We start from the raw sequence: 16,779 nt of genomic DNA on the forward strand, positions 1-16,779 counted from the left end.
CTTTTCCTAATCTTCATTATTTTATACACTTAGAGAGAGTGAGAAGGGTCCTTGAATATTTAAGAATTCAGTGACAACATCTAATTCTCTCTCACCACACCTTTATCCTACATCAACATTTTAATGTGGAATGCGCTAAATATGCTTTCTCTCTATCTCGGATATTATTTATCAGAGAATTATTGAACATTGTCTGGAATTATTATAAACTTTGTAACAAACCAACGATGGTGTCTCTAAACAAATGCGTAAACGAAACATATTAGATAATACATATGGGAGGGCCATGGCTAGAACGTATTTAGCAAATGAGAGAGAGTGAAAGTAATTTTAATGTTGTAATATTTCGACTTTGATAAGTTATATAACCTGCTCATCTGATTAAATTTTGAAAATATTTTTTATGGATTCCATATAAATACAGTATTTTAAGCAATAATCTAGGTTATAATTTGTTAAATAGAGAAATATTTCTGCGGAATAGAGATGCTTGTTTAAAAGTAAAGGTTTGTCGATGAGAAAGAAGTGAATAGCTGAAATGTGGGCGAATCGTTTATAGGCAAACAGACTAAATAGTGGAGAGATTTCAAGTGGGTCACTCATTTGTAAATCAAGTTTACTGCTATGAAATATAAACTTCGTTTTCTGCATACACTTTGGTGTAATGTCGACGATAAACCTTTGCCTTCAACAAAACAATTAAATATTTTAAATCAATGTTTATAGTTATGTTTATTATTCAGCATCAATTTGATTACTCTGGTAAAACAAGTTTGCTTCTTGAGAATTGGTATACCTGTGTGTATATTGTTAGTAATTGTTTAATTGTTATTACCTGGCCAAGGTACGACCTCGTTATGTTTCTCTGACGATGCTTTCTCAAGCAATCATATATTGATTGAAAACAAACAGCAACACAGGTGAAAGATGAATATCATTGATTTTGCAATATCTATTTAGAAGACTCCGCCGGTTACGACGACGAGGGTCCCAGCTGATCCGATCAACGGAACAGCTTGCTCGTGAAATTAACGTGCAAATGGCTGAGCATTCCACAGACACGTGTACCCTTAACGTAGTTCTCGGGGATAATCAGCGTGACACAGAGAGTGACAAGGCTGACCCTTTGAAATACAAGTACAACTCATTTTTGCCAGCTGAGTGGACTGGAGCAACGTGAAATAAAGTGTCTTGCTCAAGGACACAACGTGTCGCTGGGAATCAAACTCACAACCTTACGATCATGAGCCGAATGCCCTAACCACTAAGCCACGCGCCCTCACTATCTATTTATCCTACCTTAAATGCTTTGTGTTGAATGTAAGAAGAGCAACGAATTAGCAAAGCAATTTTACAAAACATTTTACAAAAATTTGTTTGCAGTATCTGCCCAGGTGGTGTGAGTTCAATATCCAGTAAGGTCAATTTTGCCTTTCTTCATTCTATGGCCGATAAAAGAAAAAAGCCAGTCAAGTAATGAAATAGATTTGCCATCATTGTTCACTTTCTTCTCCTTCCTCTTGCTCCACCACTTCTCTGTTTCTATATTGACCACATTGGCAGTGGTTACATCTGTCGAGAGAACGGCGACTCTAGATTTCAAAATGCCTTAAACACATCGTATGTTGCGCTGATAGGTTTGCAACAGTGAAACACTTGAATCTTTCAGTTTGTCTTCGTCCAACCTGAAACATGTGCATCGTTTCTTGTGGGTTGTTATCAGTTTGGGTCTCATTGCCATCCGGACAAAACCCCTATCATTGTTGACATCTGCACAGGCAATGCCCTACTCCTGAAACTGTTGATGGTGGACTTGAACTAGCAGTGGAAATGGAAGTTGTTGGTTTCGCGGGCATGAAACTATTAGTTGCTTGACTTTAAATCCGATGTGAAATCACAGCCGTAGCTAGTGCCGGTGACACATAAAGCGCACCTGTGAAGGTGACATGTGCAGGCACCCGTACCAGTGATAGGTAGAAGGCTCCTTTGCTGGCGACAGGTAAATTCCACCACGGAAAATTCCCCCAGGTAAATTTCACCATAGATAAATTCCACCACAGTATATTCCACCATGGTAAATTTTATCATAGGTATTGATACACGGTCTAGAAAAACTGACCATGTGTGGGATCAATACCTATGATAAAATTTATCATAGTGGAATATACCGTGGTGAAATTTACCTGGGGGAATTTACCTGTCACCAGCAAAGGTGCCTTCTACCTATCACTGGTACGGGTGCCTGCACATGTCACCTTCACAGGTGCGCTTTACGTGTCGCCGGCACTAGCTACGGCTGTGATTTCACATATACACACTGGATTTAAAGTCAAGCAACTAATATATATATATATATATATATATATATACATACATACAAAAATTCAAAAACTAGAGTAGTGGGAATGAATATGTAGTGCTGGGTATGTAATCGTGAATTAAAATATGTAAAGGGATCAAAGTTGGTTATGTGTGCATATTTAGAAGGCTGGAAAAGCTTATGAGAACATTTAAATTATTTTACTTAATATAAAGGTGAACGGAAGTAAGCAAAAAAGTGAAAGTAAATAATAATGTCTTACAGCTGTTTCCGGGTCACATTCTAAACCCTGATCCTAGTGGGGCTTGCCAATTAAGCCACTTACACAGCGTACCTAATAATTTAAATCATCAGTCCTTCCTGTTGTATATGTGTATGCGTTTGTGTATGTGTGTGTGCGTGCATGCATGCATACACATGGATAAATATATATGGTAGATGGCCCTGCTCGATCTGTAGAAAAGGCGTAGGTAGAAACTCTATAAGATGCACCAAGTGTAAGCTATGGACACATAAGAGATGTAGTAATGTCAAAGGAAGACTAACTAGGAAAATAGTTTTTATCTGTGGCAGATGCTCAGGAGCAATAAACTCTGAAAATATGCAGAGACCAACTTCTATCACGTTTCAGGGAGAAAAACTAGAAGTAGTTGATAGCTTCCGCTACCTAGGTGACCAAGTCAGTAGTGGGGGCGGGTGTGCTGAAAGTGTAACTGCTAGAGTAAGAATAGCCTGGGCAAAGTTTAGAGAGCTCTTACCCCTGCTAGTGACAAAAGGCCTCTCGCTCAAAGTAAAAGGCAGACTGTATGATGCATGTGTACGTACAGCCATGCTACATGGTAGTGAAACTTGGGCTATGACTGCTGAGGACATGTGTAAGCTCGCAAGAAATGAAGCCAGTATGCTCCGATGGATGTGTAATGTCAGTGTTCATAGTCGACAGAGTGTAAGTACCTTGAGAGAAAAGTTGGACCTAAGAGGCATCATATGTGGTGTGCAAGAGAGACGTTTGCACTGGTATGGTCATGTGGCGAGAATGGATGAAGATAGGTGTGTGAAAAAGTGCCACACCCTGGCAGTTGAGGGGACCTGTGGAAGAGGTAGACCCAGGAAAACCTGGGTCGAGGTGGTGAAGCACGACCTTCGAACTCTAGGTCTCACCAAGGAAATGACCAGAGACCGAGACCTGTGGAAGTATGCTGTGCGTGAGAAGACCCGGCAAGACCAGTGAGAACAATCAAAATCAAATCATATATCAGAAAGCAGGGGTTAAGTGACCCATCCGTTCGTGTCCGCTGCCAGCCTCGTCTGGCACCCGTGTCGGTGATACGTAAAAGCACCATTCGCTCGTGGCCGTTTGCCAGCTCTGTCTGGCCCCCATGTCGGTGGCATGTAAAAGCACCATCTGCTCGTGTTCGTTGCCAGCCTCAGCTGGCCCCCGTGCCGGTGACACGTAAAAGCACCGTCCGCTCATGGCCGTTTGCCAGCTCTGTCTGGCCCCGTGTCAATGGCACGTAAAAGCAACATCCGTTCGTGTCCGTTGCCAGCCTCGGCTGGCCCCCGTGCTGGTGACATGTAAAAGCACCGTCCGTTCGTGGCCGTTTGCCAGCTCTGTCTGGCCCCGTGTCAGTGGCACGTAAAAGCAACATCCGTTCGTGTTTGTTGCCAGCCTCGGCTCGCCCCCGTGCCAGTAACACGTAAAAGCACCGTCCGTTCGTGGCCGTTTGCCAGTTCTGACTGGCCCCGTGTCGGTGGCACGTAAAAGCACCATCCGTTTGTGTCCGTTGCCAGCCTCGGCTGGCCCCCGTGCCAGTAACATGTAAAAGCACCGTCCGTTCGTGGCCGTTTGCCAGCTCTGACTGGCCCCGTGTCGGTGGCACGTAAAAGCAACATCCGTTCATGTCCGTTGCCAGCCTCGGCTGGCCCCCGTGCCGGTGACACGTAAAAGCACCGTACATTTGTGGCCGTTGTGCCAGCTCTGTCTGGCCCCGTGTCGGTGGCACATAAAAGCACCATCCGTTCGTGGCCGTTGTGCCAGCTCTGTCTGGCACCTGTGCAGGTGGCACGTAATAAGCACCCACTACACTCGCGGAGTGGTTGGCGTTAGGAAGGGCATCCAGCCGTAGAAACACTGCCAAATCTGACTGGGCCTGGTGCAGCCTCCTGGCTTCACAGACCCCAGTTATACCGTCCAACCCATGCTAGCATGGAAAACGGACGCTAAATGATGATGATGATGATGATATATGCATACACATGCAAATAAGACATTCATTTTTTTATCTGTTTTTTTTTTTGCATCCTAGCATGGATTAGATTAATACATTATTTAGAGTTTTTTTTTTTTACAGCAAGGGGTCTCTTGTTCCAATGGTATTTCTGTTAACAGGGATAATATTGATGACATTGCTCACAGCTGAGAGGTTTTCAGAGATAACAAATGTAAACAGGCATATAAAATGGACATCTTTCCATTTATAACACCTCAATCCACTCACAATCTTTGATCAGCCGAGAGATGTACGAGAAGATATTTGTTGAAGATGCCGTAGAGTCGGCCTGAACTAAAATCCACTCGTATCATCATCAGAATCGTTTAATGTCCGCTTTTCAGGCTGGCATGGGTTGGACGGTTTGACTGAAGACTGGCAAGACAGAAGGCTGTACCATTCTCCAATCTGATCTGGCAAGGTTTCTATGGCTGGATGCCCTTCCTAACGCCAACCACTCCGAGAGTGTAGTGGGTGCTTTTTACGTGCCAGCAGCACGAGGGCCAGTCAGGCGGCACTGGCATCAACCATGCTAGAATGGTGCTCTTTATGTGCCACTGGCATAAGAGCCAGTCAGGCGGCACTGACAACGACCACACTCGAATGGTACTTTTTACGTGCCCCCAGCACGAGGGCCAGTCAGGCGGCACTGGCATCAACCATGCTAGAATGGTGCTCTTTATGTGCCACTGGCATAAGAGCCAGTCAGGCGGCACTGACAACGACCACACTCGAATGGTACTTTTTACATGCCAGCAGCACGAGGGCCAGTCAGGCGGCACTGGCATCAACCATGCTAGAATGGTGCTCTTTATGTGCCACTGGCATAAGAGCCAGTCAGGCGGCACTGACAACGACCACACTCGAATGGTACTTTTTACGTGCCCCCAGCACGAGGGCCAGTCAGGCGGCATTGGCATCAACCATGCTAGAATGGTGCTCTTTATGTGCCACTGGCATAAGAGCCAGTCAGGCGGCACTGACAACGACCACACTCGAATGGTACTTTTTACTTGCCCCCAGCACGAGGGCCAGTCAGGCGGCATTGGCATCAACCATGCTAGAATGGTGCTCTTTATGTGCCACTGGCATAAGAGCCAGTCAGGCGGCACTGACAACGACCACACTCGAATGGTACTTTTTACGTGCCCCCAGCACGAGGGCCAGTCAGGCGGCATTGGCATCAACCATGCTAGAATGGTGCTCTTTATGTGCCACTGGCATAAGAGCCAGTCAGGCGGCACTGACAACGACCACACTCGAATGGTACTTTTTACGTGCCCCCAGCACGAGGGCCAGTCAGGCGGCACTGGCATCAACCATGCTAGAATGGTGCTCTTTATGTGCCACTGGCATAAGAGCCAGTCAGGCGGCACTGACAACGACCACACTCGAATGGTACTTTTTACGTGCCCCCAGCACGAGGGCCAGTCAGGCGGCACTGGCATCAACCATGCTAGAATGGTGCTCTTTATGTGCCACTGGCATAAGAGCCAGTCAGGCGGCACTGACAACGACCACACTCGAATGGTACTTTTTACGTGCCCCCAGCACGAGGGCCAGTCAGGCGGCACTGGCATCAACCATGCTAGAATGGTGCTCTTTATGTGCCACTGGCATAAGAGCCAGTCAGGCGGCACTGACAACGACCACACTCGAATGGTACTTTTTACGTGCCCCCAGCACGAGGGCCAGTCAGGCGGCACTGGCATCAACCATGCTAGAATGGTGCTCTTTATGTGCCACTGGCATAAGAGCCAGTCAGGTGGCACTGACAATGACCACACTCGAATGGTACTTTTTACTTGCCACCGGCACGGGAGCCCATCAGGCGTTATTAGTATCAGCCGCGACAATGATTTCGCTTCGCTCAACAGTTCTCCTCAAGCACAGTTTATTGCCCAATGATTGAAGGGTACTTTTAAAGGTCTCGGTTATGCGACAAAGGCATAGGCCACGGGTAGGGACTCACTTGGCTTGCCAAGTCATCTCAAGCACAGCATATCTCCAAATGTCCGAAGGTCCTGCTTCACCAGGAAGTTTTCCCTGTAAGTTTGGACTTATACTCCCTAATATTATACACACACACACACACACACACATATATATATATATATATATATAAGCAATAATAAATCTGTGAATGAGGTATAAACAGTAGCTGCACAACACCGTGAAGTATGTTTGCGACCTAAATGTAGCTAACCCTTAAGAGTTGATGCTATTGTAGCTTGTAGCCCCAGGAAGACATCTCCTCCAGTTGGCTACTGACACACTTTCTGTGCCCTATCAGTATTTGCAAAGGAAGTCATCCTTTCCATCACGGACCTGGGTTTTCGGGTATTGACCCGTCATCAGCGTGTGACAACCACCGTTGGCAATGTGAAGTGGTTCCCAAAAAGTTTATATATATATATATATATGATATTCGCCGCCCGCCAGCTCCAGGAGAAATGCATGGAGCAGCACCTTGACCTCTGCATGACCTTTGTTGACCTCACCAAGGCCTTTGATACAGTCAGTCGGGAGGGACTATGGAAGGTCATGGGAAAATTTGGTTGCCCCAGCAAATTTATTGCAATTGTCCGCCAGTTCCACGACGGAATGACAGCCAGAGCCCTTGAAGACGGCAACTTGTCTGAAGTCTTCCAGGTGACCTACGGAGTCAGGCAGGGCTGTGTCCTGGCCCCAACACTGTTCAGCATCATGTTCTCGGCAATGATGTCCGACGCCTTTAGGGACTGCAAGTCCGGTATCAACATCAAGTACAGGACAGACGGGAAACTTTTCAACTCCAGGAGATTGCAGGCTGTCACAAAGGTGAGGGAGACAGTCGTCAGAGACTTTCTCTTTGCTGACGACTGCGCCCTTAATGCAATCGATGAGCAGGAGATGCAGCTCGGGATGGACAGGTTCTCATCAGCCTGTGACAACTTCGGTCTCACCATCAGTGCAAAGAAAACCGAAGTGATGTTTCAGCCAGCCCCCGGCAAACAATACCATGAGCCTCAGATAAGGGTGAACGGACGGATCTTACGAGTGGTGGAAAACTTCACCTACCTGGGCAGCACTCTCCTGCAATGCCAACATAGATGCTGAAACCATCAACAGAATCTCCAAGGCAAGCAGCGCATTTGGGAGACTGCGAAAGAAAGTCTGGGAGCGGAGAGGAATCAGCCCCAACACCAAGCTGAAAGTCTACCGGGCAGTCGTGCTTACCACTCTACTATACGGCTGTGAGACGTGGACTGCTTACCGAAGGCACGAGCGCCAGATAAATCACTTCCATCTCAGGTGTCTTCGGAATCTCCTTCACATCCGCTGGCAGGACAAAGTCCCAGACACGGAAGTTCTGAAGCAGGCAGATCTCCCTAGCACCATCACAATCATGCGCAAGGCCCAGCTGAGATGGGCGGGCCACGTCTCCCGCATGTCCGACACTCGCATCCCAAAACAGCTCTTCTACGGTGAACTCGGCCAGGGCAGGCGCAAAGTCGGAGGGCAGAAAAAGCGCTACAAGGATAGTCTCAAGGTCTCTCTCAAAGACTTCTCCATCGGAACAGAGACCTGGGAGACACTTGCTGCCAACCGCTCATCCTGGCGCAGCGCAATCACCGTGGGAGCAGGGACAGCCGAGGAGGGACGGATTCGGTCAGCGGAGCAGAAACGTCAGATGCGTAAAGTCAGAGCCGCCTGCACCAGTAGCACTGCCCCTACCCACTTCTGCCCCACCTGTGGGAGGGGCTTCCTTGCCCGGATTGGCCTCACCAGCCACCTCCGGTCTCATGGCGGCAGTTCCATCAGATGATGTCAGTTGGTCATCTTCGAACCGAAGGACGAACATTAATTAATATATATATATATATGTATGGCTTTCGTTGACATGGAGATAGCCTTCGACAGGGTCCCCCGACCCCTTATCTGGTGGTCAATGAGGAAACTAGGGATAAATGAATGGCTAGTGAGGGTTGGCAACGAGTACAGTGAAGAATTCCGGGTAGAGGTAGGAGTCCACTAAGGTTCAGTCCTCAGCCCCCTCCTATTTATCATAGTCCTCCAGGCAATAACGGAGGAATTCAAGACAGGATGCCCCTGGGAGCTCCTCTACGCTGATGACTTTGCTCTAATTGCTGAGTCACTATCGGTACTGGAGGAGAAGTTTCAGGTGTGGAAGCAAGGATTAGAATCGAAGAGCCTTAGAGTCAACCTAGCTAAAACCAAAGTCCTAATAAGTAGGAAGGTAGACAAATCACAAACGCCATCAGGTAGATGGCCCTGCTCGATCTGTAAAAAAGGTGTAGGTAGAAACTCTATAAGATGCACCAAGTGTAAGCTATGGACACATAAGAGGTGCAGCAATGTCAAAGGAAGGCTAACTGGGATGATAGTTTTTGTATGTGGCAGATGCTCAGGAGCAATAAACACTGAAAATGCTCAGAGACCAACTTCCGCCACATTCCAGGGAGAAAAACTAGAAATAGTTGATAGCTTCCGTTACCTAGGTGACAAAGTCAGTAGCAGGGGCGGGTGTGCTGAAAGTGTAACTGCTAGAGTAAGAATAGTCTGGGCAAAGTTTAGAGAGCTCTTACCTCTGCTGGTGACAAAAGGCCTCTCACTCAGGGTAAAAGGCAGACTGTATGATGCATGTGCACGAACAGCCATGCTACATGGCAGTGAAACATGGGCTATGACTGCTGAGGACATGTGTAAGCTCGCAAGAAATGAAGCCAGTATGCTCCGATGGATGTGTAATGTCAGTGTTCATATTCGACAGAGTGTAAGTACCTTGAGAGAATAGCTGGACCTAAGAAGCATCAGATGTGGTGTGCAAGAGAGACGTTTGCACTGGTATGGTCATGTGGCGAGAATGGATGAAGATAGTTGTGTGAAAAAGTGCCACACCCTGGCAGTTGAGGGAATCTGTGGAAGAGGTAGACTCAGGAAAACCTGGGACGAGGTGGTGAAGCACGACCTTCAAACTTTAGGTCTCACCAAGGAAATGACCAGAGACCTTTGGAAGTATGCTGTGCGTGAGAAGACCCAGCAGGACAAGTGAGACCATAACCCATGGCCTCTACCTGGGATGTAGCCAGTCCACTTATGCATACCTTTCCTTCTTGGGACACAAAACTCTACTTGTGAAGACCTGTTGAGGCAAGTGAGAATCAGAATCGATCAGCATCAGTGGAAATTGCAGCTGTGATACCAGTGACGGTGGCACATAAGTGAACCATCCGAACATGGCCATTGCCAGTGCCGCCCCGACTGGCCTCCGTGCCGGTGGCATGTAAAAAGCACCATCCAATTGTAGCCGTTGCCAGCCTCATCTGGCACCTGTGCCGGTGGCACGTAAAAAACACCCACTACACTTACAGAGTGGTTGGCGTTAGGAAGGGCATCCAGCCGTAGAATCATTTCCAGATCAGACTGGGACTGGTGCAGCCTTCTGGTTTCCCAGACCCCAGTTGAACCATCCAACCCATGCCAGCATGGAAAGTGGACGCTAAATGATGATGATGATGATGATGATATATATATATAGATAGATAGATAAAACTTACTTGGAAAAGGACACGTGGCGTTCGATCATATAATAATATAAATATATGCATATATACATACATATATGTATATACGTACATATATATGTATATATACATGCATATATAGGTACAGGACATCAAAAAACGTTGAACACAATGAAAAAGAAAAACATAGAAACAAACTTTTTTCGAACAATAAAAAAAACCAAACAAACAGAGAAACGAGACTTACAACACAAAGGATATTCCCCTTCATCAGTTGTCCCTGTTTCAATTACTCCACGTGTTGAAGGCAAGGACAAGACGAGACTTCCCGCAAAGCAAGTTTTTTTTTACTGCTTTTACTTTTTTATTGTTTTTTTCCTGTTTTGTTCTCACTGTCCTGTTCTTGTTACCACTTTCACCCTCTGCAAAAATCCCAAATTTTATTTAATTTGCTTTGCTGGAAGGACTGTCTCAATGAAGTTGCGTCTTGTCCTTGCGTCTTGTCCTTGCGTCTTGTCCTTGCGTCTTGTCCTTGCGTCTTGTCCTTGCGTCTTGTCCTTGCATCTTGTCCTTGCGTCTTGTCCTTGCGTCTTGTCCTTGCGTTTTGTCCTTGCGTCTTGTCCTTGCGTCTTGTCCTTGCGTCTTGTCCTTGCGTTTTGTCCTTGCGTCTTGTCCTTGCGTCTTGTCCTTGCGTCTTGTCCTTGCGTCTTGTCCTTGCGTCTTGTCCTTGCCTTTGAATCGTGGAGTATTTGCACTGGGAAGGCCTACATATTTCTTTGTTGAAACTGTGTCCATAGTAGTTGTAGAGTCTACAGTGGCTTCATAAATGATGGTCTCGGTCATCCAAACTCCATTTAGAGGGCACAAATTTTTATCCCTGCATGAACAGAGGGGAATTTTAAGGCCATGTTCAACAATCACACCTTGAGCTTCAGGCATTGGAATAAAAGGAAAAACACCAAATTATCCAGTCATATATGGACCTTAAAAGAACAAGTGTCAGTTATAACATCTATTGGAAGATCTTAGCCAAGTGTAAGCCTTACACCAAGTGTGGTCTTTGTGATATGGAAAGATGGCTCATCTGGAAAAGCAGCTACATGTCTAAATTCAAGAACTGAACATTTTGAATCATGTCCATATATGGCTAAATATTTGTTACGTTTTTGGTCCCCCAGGATCAAAGATAGAATCTGTTTTTTTATATTGTGTCCACGTAGAAGCATTTGTCTCTATACTTTTTATATATATATTTTTTATATATTTTTTACATATTTTTTTTTACATATTTATAGAGATGTATTTTTATATTTTTATTGCCTTATGTATTTTTACACATTTTTCTGTATATTTCCTTTCACTCTGAATTTTTCTTGTGCATGTGCGTATATAGACGTGTATATGAACTTTTTTTGTAATATTGTTGTAAATCTTGTGTCTGAAGTTTACTTCAAGGATTAAGTATTTTCTATCTTAATCCATTCTATAAATAAATGTGTTATAGACCCTTTATTATAAAATATGTTTTAACAACATAATAATTTAGGTAATCAATTAAAATGTTTATTAATCTCATCTTCTGATATGTTGTAAAAACATGATCTTTGGGTGATGCTTCCTGACACCTTATCAAGAAATAACCAAAAAACATATACTCTTTTACTCTTTTACTTGTTTCAGTCATTTGACTGCGGCCATGCTGGAGCACCGCCTTTAATCGAGCAACTTGACCCCGGGACTTATTCTTTTGTAAGCCCAGTACTTATTTTATCGGTCTCTTTTGCCGAACCACTAAGTAACGGGGACATAAACACACCAGCATCGGTTGTCAAGCAATGCTAGGAGGACAAACACAGACACACAAACACACACACGCATATATTTATACATATATATGACGGGCTTCTTTCAGTTTCCGTCTACCAAATCCACCCACAAGGCTTTGGTCTGCCTGAGGCTATAGTAGAAGACACTTGCCCAAGGTGCCACGCAGTGGGACTGAACCCGGAACCATGTGGTTGGTAAGCAAGCTACTTACCACACAGCCACTCCTGTGCCTATGTGTGTTTTGAATATATGGAACTATGGTGATGGTCACTGAGTTGGAAATGATATCAAAATTGATAAAGAATTTGGTTGTTTATGACTGTTTCCATCACCTTTGAGATGTTGGAATTTGTTGTTGATTAGCTCCAGGTAGGTTCTCATCAAACACAACCTATGATGCCTAGACAGTAAATTGAATAACTAGGTATGATCAATAGACCCATATCTCAAAATGTGCTCTCTGAGGAATGGTCCATTGCTCAAGATGAACAGTGTCCCCACCTAACAGAGATTTGATCCACAGATCTATAGCTCCAGACATACATTGTCTCCATCTTGCTGAGGTATGATCCACAAACCCAAGCTCAAGATGAACAGTGTCTCCATCTAACAGAGATTTGATCCACAGATCTATAGCTCCCGACATACATTGTCTCCATCTTGCTGAGGTATGATCCACAAACCCAAGCTCAAGATGAACAGTGTCTCCACCTGGCTGACCAACAGACTGTACATTCCAATATTCAGGGTTTAATTGTCACCAATCAGACTGTAATAAGCAGAGTAATGTAGCTGACCAAGAGACACAACACAATGACTGTTGTTAGGTTTATTAATGCCAGGAAGAACATCCAGATGTAATTAATACTTTAGATAAATTGAAGCTTCCAATATTTGTAATATTTTATGTGAGATGTTAGAACCATCAAACTTCTCTGTATATTGTTGTTCACCTCATTTTATAAGTTTTTCCTAAGTCTATCTTTGTTTCTTCTTTTGCTAGTAAATCCCATTTAAGAGACATGGCAGATTATGAGAGTTTGAGCAAAATTATATCCGGTGATGAATACCATATTAAAAAATTTGTTAAAGACGATAAACAGGAAGTAAGTTGTTCTGTTTATTTCCTACTCAAACTTAATTATTTGTTCCTTTTATACACAATATTAAATGTTCCTAACTAAGCACAAGTATTTGTCCATATTTCCTTTCTTTCTTCTCCACTACCCTCTGATCCTCATCATCGTCAGTCCAAGAGATGAAAGACAAATAGAGTCAATAAATGGGTGGTGACTTTGTCAAGATGTTGTCTTGCTACAAACGGTTGAAGCTTTTACTGATGTTAAAAGCCAAACCATTTCTTTGTCTAAGATGTAGAAATACGAGAGTGTCACATAGGAATCAAGTCCCCATCTCATCAAGCTTTATAGAGCTGTACTGGCGCTCAATGAATAAATGAAGCTACCCAAAAGGATGAAGATGATATTTGTCCATAAATGTTTGTTTCATAATTTAAATACTGGAAGTGAGAATGACAGGCTGGTTGTCAGCAGTTGAGACATAGTCTACAGAAATATACGGTAGGGCTTCTTTTAGAGGGTGGTACCACTGCTGCGTGGGGGCTGTTGAAAACGTTTATATAGACTGGAGACATAAGGAACAGTGGAGGTATGTATATTTGAAACACGAAGAATGTGTACCTGAGTTTGGCTGAAGCCTTGTGCTAAAGGTTAGATCAGAAACTAAAGTAAATGCATCAAATGTTCGCTTATTGTGTGGTGGGTCTGAGGTAAATATTCACCCATGTCAAAGCTAGGACCCAGAACTAAATTACTCTCACCTGATATTATATGTGTATATACGTTTAAAACAAGGGGCACTGAATCATAACCAGGGAAAAGGTCTTTGAAAAATTGTAAGTAAAAGGAAAGGGGCCATAGCTGTAAATGTTTAAGAAGTGCTGGAATAGTCATCATTGTTATGGAGTGATGGGTAGAATGATTTTGCAAAATTTATGGAGTTAATTCTTGGTAAGAGACCAGAATCTTTGGCTTTAATTTGGGAGGGAAGTGAGCTGAAAGATGGTAAAATGCAGGAAAACATCCTTTACTTTCTTGATGACCATTACACAATGTATTTCAATGACGGGTGAACGTCTGGCCTTTAGTGATGGCAGGTGCTTCCCTCCAGGTGAAATCGGTAGTGTTGTTTGTCAGTTCAGCTGTAATACAGTTGGGTATGAACCACTCACACATTCTTACATACTGTATGGCTACAAACTAATGAATGCCCCGATGCTGCTGTTGCCTAATTAGATTCAGATTCCACCGAGGTTGACTTTGCCTTTCATCCTTTCAGGGGTCAATAAATTAAGTACCAGTTGCGTACTGGGGTTGATCTAATCGACTGGACCCCTCCCCCGAAATGTCAGGCCTTGTGCCTAGAGTAGAAAAGAAAATTTCTTACTTTCTCCGTCGTTTCCTTTCTTTTGCATTTGGTTTGTTTAAATGGTATCTGTTATTTAGCTGTGTGTGTCCTGTCACATCCCACACTTGAAAGCTTGTCTCATTCCCTTCACAGCTGATATCAAAAGTAACAGTAATATACTACGGAATTTTGTCAGTTGCTTTTCTTCCCTCTTCCCTCCTTCAGTCAGAAAAAAGTAAAGTTTTAACTAAGACAGACATCTTACGCTTAATAAGAAACGCTTCTACATCTACGGTCGGTTTGAAGTCGGAGTTATCTTCAAACCTACGGCCCAAGGATCTCGCTGTCACCTCCCAGCTCGCTAGGCCATGGCAGATGAACCTCGTGCTTAAAGGGTGGGGCCAGTTTGCGCGCACTGCACTTCACCTTAAAAAACTCCCTAGTGCAGGCCAAAGGACATGTACACATTCTGTGACCAGCTATCCTAAAAGCCCTGCAGCAATGGGAAAGGGGCGAAAGTGGCAGGTGGAAGATGTCACTGGAAGCCGTAGTCTTAATCCTACATGTAGGTGGCTCAGGACTTTGGTCGCCTGGTTGTCGACCCGGAGGCCATGATGCCACTATTTAGGAAGAGCACTGCCTGCTTCAAATGGAAAGGGGCGGTAGAAAAGGTTCGCCTAAACAAAACTCGTCTCCTCTATACCCAGTTGGCTAACCGGGGTCAACGGGCATCTTCAGAGTGGTCGAACAAATTTGGAAACAAAACCGAAGAAAAGTAAGCAGTTGTTGAAAGTTGCCTGCTGGAATGTCAGGACCATGCTTGACAAGGTTGACAGCAGCCGCCCGGAACGTCGTTCGGCTCTCATAGCTCATGAACTCTCCCGTCTCAACAATGACATAGCAGCTCTCAGCGAGGTCCACTTCACTGACGAGGGCAGCCTCAAAGAACACGGCACTGGTCCGGAAAACCATCATCTGAAAAACGTGTGTTGGGTGTAGGACTCATGGTGAGGAATTCCATCACCTCCAAACTGGAAACGTTACCCACGGGCCACTCGGACCGCATCATATCCATGCGCCTACCACTGGAGAGCAAACAACATCTCACTCTCTTCAGTGTTTATGCTCCAACTCTAATGGCAGATCCCGCAGACAAAGACAGATTCTATTCTGATCTGCGCAGACTCTTGAACAACACCCCTGCAAACGACAAGGTCCTGGTCCTTCGCGACTTCAACGCAATAGTTGGGAGGGAGTCTGAGGCTTGGAAAGGAGTCCTTGAAAGACACGGAATTGATGACTGTAATGACAACAGGAACCTCCTGCTCGAGTTCGCCACAGAGCACCAACCTGCTATTACCAACACAATCTTCCACCAGAAAGACCGTCTGAAAACAACTTGGATGCATCCCCAGTCCAAACATTGGCATCTACTTGACTATGTGCTTGTGCGCCAGCGGGACCTGAAAGACGTTCTACACACAAGAGTGATGCCCAGTGCAGAGTGCCACACCGACCATCGCCTTGTCCGCTGCAAGCTCCAACTACAGTTCAAACCCAAACCCAAGAAGAAAGGTAACCCCATAAAGAAACTCAATGTCGACAGCTTGTGCCGGGAGGAAGTGAAAATCAAGTTCCAAGCAAACCTGCAGCAAAGACTAGACGAATCCCCCTGCACTGATGACACCACCCCACACACCTTGTGGGAGAACCTGAAATCAGCCATCCTTAAGACATCTACGGAAGTTCTTGGGCACATAAAGAAAAAAAACAAGGACTGGTTCGATGGAAATGACAAGGAGATCCAGGAATTACTAGCAAGGAAGAGGGCAGCTCATCAGGCCCACCTCGCACAACCAACCTGTCTTGTGAAGAAAACTACCTTTCGACACGCATGCAGCACCCTGCAGTGAAAACTCAGAGAAATGCAGAACGAGTGGTGGGACCACCTGGCGCGGAGAACCCAGCTATGCGCTGACCTTGCAGACTATAGAGGCTTCTATGAGGCTCTGAAAGCAGTGTATGGCCCCGCCCACCTGGTCCAGAGTCCCCTACGCAGTTCAGATGGACAGGACCTCCTCACCGATAACACCTCCATCCTCGCTCACTGGTCCGAGCACTTCCAAAGCCTCTTCAGTGCTAACCGTACCATACAGGACACTGCCACCCTTCGCATTCCTCAACTTCCACTCAAAGAGGAGCTCAACAAACCACCCACCCTCGAAGAAACGATTGAAGCCATAGGACCACTCAAGAGTCGCAAAGCAGCAGGGGTTGATGGCATCCCACCAGAAATCTGGAAGAATGGAGGTCCGTTGCTCCATGACAAGCTCCATGGTATTCTTGTCTGCTGCTGGGAGCAGAGCAAGCTGCCACAGGATCTTCGTGACGCTGTCATAATAATCCT

General features: G+C 45.2%; 1 protein-coding gene across 1 annotated transcript; it reads left to right on the top strand.

The window, feature by feature from the left end:
• The first annotated feature begins 15,376 nt into the window (after positions 1-15,376).
• On the top strand, positions 15,377-16,285 carry LOC118768412 (craniofacial development protein 2-like). Its single transcript, XM_036514812.1, has one exon. The coding sequence runs from the start codon at positions 15,377-15,379 to the stop codon at positions 16,283-16,285; it is 909 nt and encodes a 302-aa protein (XP_036370705.1).
• The last annotated feature ends 494 nt before the right edge of the window (positions 16,286-16,779 follow it).

Source organism: Octopus sinensis, linkage group LG29 (assembly GCF_006345805.1).
Source record: "Octopus sinensis linkage group LG29, ASM634580v1, whole genome shotgun sequence".
Lineage (NCBI taxonomy): Eukaryota > Metazoa > Mollusca > Cephalopoda > Octopoda > Octopodidae > Octopus > Octopus sinensis.